The sequence below is a fragment of the Sinocyclocheilus grahami genome, unplaced genomic scaffold (assembly GCF_001515645.1).
Source record: "Sinocyclocheilus grahami isolate Dianchi unplaced genomic scaffold, SAMN03320097.WGS_v1.1 scaffold3.1, whole genome shotgun sequence".
Classification (NCBI taxonomy): Eukaryota; Metazoa; Chordata; class Actinopteri; order Cypriniformes; family Cyprinidae; genus Sinocyclocheilus; species Sinocyclocheilus grahami.
In genome coordinates, this window is record NW_015505182.1 from 2,303,820 (window position 1) to 2,310,734 (window position 6,915).

At 36.9% G+C, this 6,915-nt stretch overlaps 1 protein-coding gene across 3 annotated transcripts in view; it reads right to left on the bottom strand.

The window, feature by feature from the left end:
- Positions 1–6,915, bottom strand: part of LOC107566873 (IQ motif and SEC7 domain-containing protein 1-like) — a 224,830-nt gene that overhangs the window by 79,827 nt on the left and 138,088 nt on the right. Inside the window, exon 1 of one of the 3 annotated variants that reach the window (XM_016252880.1) lies at positions 5,718–5,820. The exons of the other annotated variants lie outside the window; for them this stretch is intronic. Within the exon in view, the coding sequence (XP_016108366.1) occupies positions 5,718–5,740 (23 nt within the window). The 5' untranslated portion in view covers positions 5,741–5,820. Of the gene's footprint in view, positions 1–5,717; positions 5,821–6,915 lie in introns of those variants that run through there. 3 annotated transcript variants of the gene reach the window in all.

Genomic DNA, 6,915 nt, shown 5'->3' on the forward strand with positions numbered 1-6,915 from the left:
CATCATGATAAAGTGACCGTAGCTCTGTGCTCCCTCTAGTGGACCAAGACACAAATCTTGCAGTCCATCTCCTCATTAATATTCCACAGGCTCATTTGCATTTTCTTTTATGCACTCCTGCCAAAGGCAAAACACATCATCTTAAACTTGATCCTCTTATGAACATATGAACAGATCACCTGGTGCACAGACATACAAATTACACAGAAACAAATGGCTGCATATGTAAATGAGGACAGCTGGGCATAGAGCAAGATCAGATGTGAGTTTAGCATATTAAACGACTGGTTGCCTTCCGGTGTTGGAAAGCACATGCAAACTAAATGGACCTCAATGGTGAGCGCATTAAACACAATATTGCAGATAAAACATTGTGTGTATTTATTCTGTCATCGAGGGACGTGTACCATCTGAGCTCGATGGAAACAGGCCAGACCGCTTAAAAACGCATTTAACCAAGGTCTAATGGTGTAAGTATTTAACGACCACATAAGATTAAGAGCCAGTTAATTCAATCACAGACCAAAGAATTGTAATTTCGGTTTCACAGGCTGAGATGCAGACCGATTTCACTAAAACTCATCAACTTCACTCATTATGTGGCCCATAATACCAGATCTGAACTAAAAATGGCTTGTTGGATGGATAACTGTAGCAGCCCTCAACACTAATGAAACAGTTATGGTCTCTCAGCTTCATTACGATCAGTTCATCAACGACTCTTTATTAAGAATCATATGCATTTATGAAACTTCCTAATGATAACATCTTGTATATGAGAACCATTTTCCTCTATTCCCTGATCAAATTATGCACTCAAAGAGACAAAGACTGAACATACTTATAGTGCAAGTGAAAACCAACGATATGGTGCTATTTTTGAGGTTGACGCGACTGTTTTGTGAGTGCTCTCCTCACGCCGAGATGAAACAGGCAAGCTTTGGTGGGTTCAACCTTTGCTTTGAAGTGGCTGTTTTTGTCAGCGAATTAAATAATTCTATATAAAGATGAAAGATGAATAAAATGTCAGCAGAGGCATGCTGTTTTGTGCTGTTTACCTGTTGATGGCTATGGAAATGTGAGTGTTGGAAGTGAGCAATTCAGCACAAAAACATCTAAAACTGACTCCTCAAGAGTGAGACACTGTACGGGCACTACATTACTGAATCCTAATGGCAGGAGACAACTACATTTCCACATTTTCTGAAAAAAAAATGGTAGCATCTTGGCTGGTAGCCTGTTGCTATGTGGCTACTAGGGTGTTCTGGGTAGTTGCTATGGCATAGGTGGTCATGTGCCTATATCAAAAGATGTATAATATGAAAAAAAGATATATAATATGAATTTAAAAAGCATGGCACAAAAAGGTTGAAATGCTTTACCATAAATAAAAATTCTATAAATATAAAAATAAACACCAATATTTTAACTACTGTTATTTTTTAAATGTAATTGCCTGTCGGATGTTTAATATTGTGTCTAAAACAACACATTTAACAAATACAGACATAATATTAAACAAACAAAGGGTGATAAAGTAAAAAATGGGAATGGGAAAGAAAAATATTGGTAAAAAAAAAAATAATAATAATAATAATTTATATATATATATATATATATATATATTGGATGTAGCAGTTCATAATTTATATAGCATAACAAATAATTATTTGTAAATAATTAGTCTATAATCAACTGGCAATAGTCTATTACTGTATATATAAAGCAATTTAGTCAAAATTAAGTAAAAGCAGGTATAAAAAAAAAAAAGGATTCTTAGTAAACAACACTAACTAAATCTTTTAAAAACATCATACTACAGAGAAATACCCAATAACCGAATAACAGATGATTCTATGTATTGACAGCTACAGTATCAATACACTCTTGACACAGTGTACTGCTGTAGTAGCAGCTAAAAAAAAGTTGAGTAAGATTGCAACATGTTCACTTTCTACTGCTGATTGAGTCGGCCATTTGAGACCCAGAACAAAGTGTTCATCTCTCTTACAGCAGACACGGCGCTCTTGCCTTGTTGTTTCACATAAACACTAAAAATCCTTTGGGACACAGAGACTTTAGTTCAGCACAGAAAATCCTGTAGGCTATTTTTGAGGGTCATAGCATGACCCTACCAGCAGAGCCCTGTCAGACCCAATGGGCTTTCATCATCCGCCTTTGAGGACCGGAGTGGGGAACATGAACCGGTTATTGGTCTCACTTCCTGTGGTTTAAGATAGCAGTCATGGGGATTTTCAGATCAAGGTGCTGAATTTTCTGTTTCTGCACCTACTTTCTGATTCCAACTGAAGAAAACAACATTTACCGTTTTAATGCTTCTTAAAAGGATCTGAAAAACACGAGGGTGAGTAGAACTGTGATTTAGCGGTTAGCACATTCACGCCTTCCATCATTTTCCAATCCCATCCCCACCCCAAATATCTGAGATTTCTCTCTACTATTCTATATCAACAAAAGAAAAAAGGTTACCTGAACAAATTCCAGTGATATCCACATGGTGTTGGTCTAGCGATTGCCAGCACAAGTCAATTTTCTTAATTAAATCTATTAACTTCAATGAGCAGCAACCAGTTCAAGATGATAACATTGATCATTAGGTCACACAAAGAGAGGTACTTGTTCTTTCATGCATTCATTCACCTGTGTCAGCAGTTACTGACTGGTGCTGCTGCTGGAGAATGCAGCCATATGTCATATATAACACAAAAATAAACTTTAGATCATGAGACATAGTAAATGCAGGCACAAATTGAATCTCTCAAAAACAATGACGATTTTTGCAATGAAATCTGAGCTATTGGATTTTGAGTAAACCAATACATAAAGGTGGAGATGAGCTACTCACACTTTCGAGATGGTCCTCACTGCAGAACACAAGATCCAGGGGGTATGGTTGGATCCAGATGCAACTCCTCCCACCTTACATATACCTAAACTTACTCGTTTCCACTCCCTGATCCATAAACCCACCCATCTCCACCCCTAAACCTACCAATCTCCACCCCCAAGATGTTGATCCAACCACGCCCCCTGGATCTTGTGTTCTGCAGTGAGGGGCTACTGACACTTTCTGCACTGATTGGGAGGGAAAATCATCATTAAAAATGTTGTTAAGAACTGAGAGAACCACAGTCTTATTGGTACCTGAAAATATAATGAAATTAGTCCAAATATTTCAACATTTGTGGAGCTTTCTGTCAGGCAAAGATCTTAAGAGTTTATAAAGCGGCTATTTGTATTAAGTGCAAATAAGTGTAAATAGCAATTAGATGCTATTTACACTAAGTGAAACTAGCTGTATTTTCTTAGCGATACTATTTACACCATGTAAAATAGCAGTATTTTCTTTGCATTAATATTGTTTATATGCTATTTATACTACTGCAAGTAGCCGATATGTGCACCTCAGTATTGTAGTATGTTATAAAACAGAATGCAATAGTGTATATAGCTAATAATGTATTGAGTGTAAATTATCGTTTTTATTCAAATTAAAATGGATGCTGTCTGATTGGGACAATGATGCCTTCCCTACACCTAACCCTAACCCTAACCCTAACCGATAAACACCAGTGAGGCATTTTATTTCCCAATTTTCGATTACAATCTTCATTTTATTGAAAATAAATGTGTTTCCGATCTGATATGTGACGTGAAAAGGGAAAAGAACGAGTTCGGCAAAAAGCGGATTCAAACTCTGGTCGATCGCGTCAAAATGTCACTGCTATGTGCTTTATCACTTATGCCACTGGAGCCACAATAGCCTGGCTATTTGTACTTTCTTAGTGTAAATAGACACTCCGGTTTTTAAATATTTCTGTTACAAAATGATATATATATTTATGTATGTATACACACACATACATATATAATTTATATATATCAACAATCTATGACACTTCATCCAAAAATCTGACACACCTATGATAAGAGTTCATGCACATAACTGGGTTAGAAGCCCAAATCCCATCAGTGCACTGAGTGACAGAATAATGCTTTGCCACCACGCTGAATCCTGCTCGTCTGACCTCAGTGCTGGAGTCTGCCTCTCGCCGGCAGGCTAATGTGAATGCCTTCCTCCTGCGAGGCATGGCACCACGCCACCTCCCATTACTGTCACTGACACGGCTGCTGCCGTCGAGCTCTAAAAACACATTCAAATCACATTCACACACAAATCGCAAAAAAATAGGCTGTAGCGTTAATTTAAACTGTGCATTTCTAAAGAGCACGATCTTGTCCAACAGAGAGAGAAAGAGAGATGGAAGAAAGAATGGGTTATTAGTCATGGTCCGCTCTGGAGGAGTAACGCTTGTACAGGGTGACCTTGAGGGAGGGTCACATGACAGCGAAAGGCTGTCCCAATTCTCTTTCCTCCCTCCCTTCCCCCCTGGGATGAGGCACAGTGGGCAGCAGTGGAAGATGTGCAGGCAGACAGAGCTCAGGAGCAGATGGAAACATGGGCCACTGGCTTATGCAATGTCCCAGCTGAGAACGAGGCTTGTTGACTGTCCCTTTACTCACTTGATAAATCAACATTTGAAAACACAGCACATAAACAGTAATATAAGATGCAAATTGTTTACCTTGTTTAAAACGCATGCCTTTACAATGCCCTGTATTAATGCATTATCTATCTACTGTATACATCTATGACACGATAGATAGATAGATAGACAGACAGACAGACAGACAGAGACAAATATCTATCTATCTATCTATCTATCTATCTATCTATCTATCTATCTATCTATCTATCTGTCTGTCTGTCTGTCTGTCTGTCTGTCTGTCTATCTTTATTACTATTTATGAATGGCTGCTATCTATTTATTAATAATATTCAAGCATATTTTAAATTACATAAATTACATTATTTAAACAGTAAAAAATAAATACATATTCAACCATAATTTATTACAATAATTAAGTTATTTGTTCAATTATATTTTACTCCTTGAAATCGGTTTAAAATGACTAAAAATGTTTCAAATGACATTATTAACAACCAGCGTAATTAATTTTTTTTCCTACAAATATCAATCTATTTCTTCAGAACTTATAAGGACATATTTGTACCAAATAAAAACTCAAAAATAAGAGTAAATCTTGAAACCCAGAGAGAGGGCATGTGTTCATTCAGCCTGACAAACAGCAGTACGCTCAATACGGACTGAAACTGCTGTCTTATACCGTTTCCAAAAATAGTCCTGGCGTGACATCACCAGAGCTACGTAAACACTGTCCACTTTGTTTTCAGTCTGCGTGCGCAAGATATCTCAGCGTACAGAGCCAACCTTATCCCTCTGCCCTGGGCTTAGAGACATACAGCCTGCGGCAAACTCACAGAACATGCTGAACGTGTCTGCCTCAAAAAGTCGACGAGTCCATTAACAATCAAACACATGACCCAAGATTTTGCTCCTCGTATGATGTGATGGCTTTTCAAAATGTTAAATGAAGCATCAAGCAACTGCAGCAATCAAGTTGTCCCGTATGATACGGGCAGAATAACAAGATCTCCATGCAGTCATAAGCACTCTCTTTCAGTGATTTGACATCACATGAATACAATGCTGAGGTTAATAACATCTGTTGTTTCATATCAAAACAAATGCAAATCTCAATATTCTTCCAATCTCGAATGAGTCTCGGCACAATTACACACACTTACATGCACAATTCAACCATGTACTCACAAGTGGTAGCGATGAAAAGCCATGAAGATGCTGTGTTGTGTGTGAGTCTCTTGAGCACGCCAAACTAAGCTTCAGTCTCTCACACACACACACACACACACCTCTCTCCTCTCAAACACTCGCAGGCGTGCTCAGCTCATTCAAGCTCAGCCTCAGCGGGGCGGCACACGGCACGGAGTGTGTGATGTAACGTGCATTTCATCATCGATGTTTTATATGATATTCAGTTATGATCAGACACATTCTTATGATGAATCAAAAATTACGTATTTGGAAATGCACTTTTCTGCCCTCTATTTGTTTTTGTTTACCTCTGATCTGTCCAACCCTGGACTGCAGTATGGTTCAGTGAGCCAGAGACCCAGTTGGCTCAGTGGTTGCTATAGTAACAGGTTCTGTTTGTGAGGCTGGACCAATCAGCAGGAGCGTGCAGCATCCCTAATGACACAAACGGATTCATTAAGAACTAACAAAAGCTTGTGTAAAAAGGCAAGCTGAAGACTTAATTATGCTGGGAGGGAGGAAGATACCTCTTGATTTAAGAAATATTTTAATTACTGGTCTATGTGTTTAATTGAAAATCGCTGGCAGTGATTTAAAGTTTTTAATTGTTGGTCTTCATCTCTGTTATAAAACTGCTGGGCCCAATTAATGTTTTTAATTGTTGGTCTACAGCTCTAATATAAAATTGCTGGGGCAGATGTGATTTTTTTAAAAATTGTTGATCTATGTCCCTCATATAAAATCACTGGTTCTGATATATATTTTTTAAAATTGCTGGTCTATGTTTCTAATATAAAATTGGCCTAATTTTGAGTTTTTAATTGTTGCTCTATGCCCTTTATATAACATATCTAGATGTGATTTTAATTTTTCAAATTTTTTGTCTACTAATATAAAATCGCTGGCCATGATTTTTTCTCTTTCTTTCTTTCTTTCTTTTTCTACGTTCCTAATATAAATTTACTGCCTGTGATTTTCATTTTTCAATTGTTGGTCGACTTTCCTAATATAAAATTGTTTTTATTGTAACATTTTTATATTGTTCTACAAATCTTATAAAATCTCAGGGCCCAATCTGAAATTGCATCTCCATAATATAAAATGCTGGACCCAATTTAATATATATATATATATATATATATATATATATATATATATATATATATATATATATATATATATTTTTATATATATA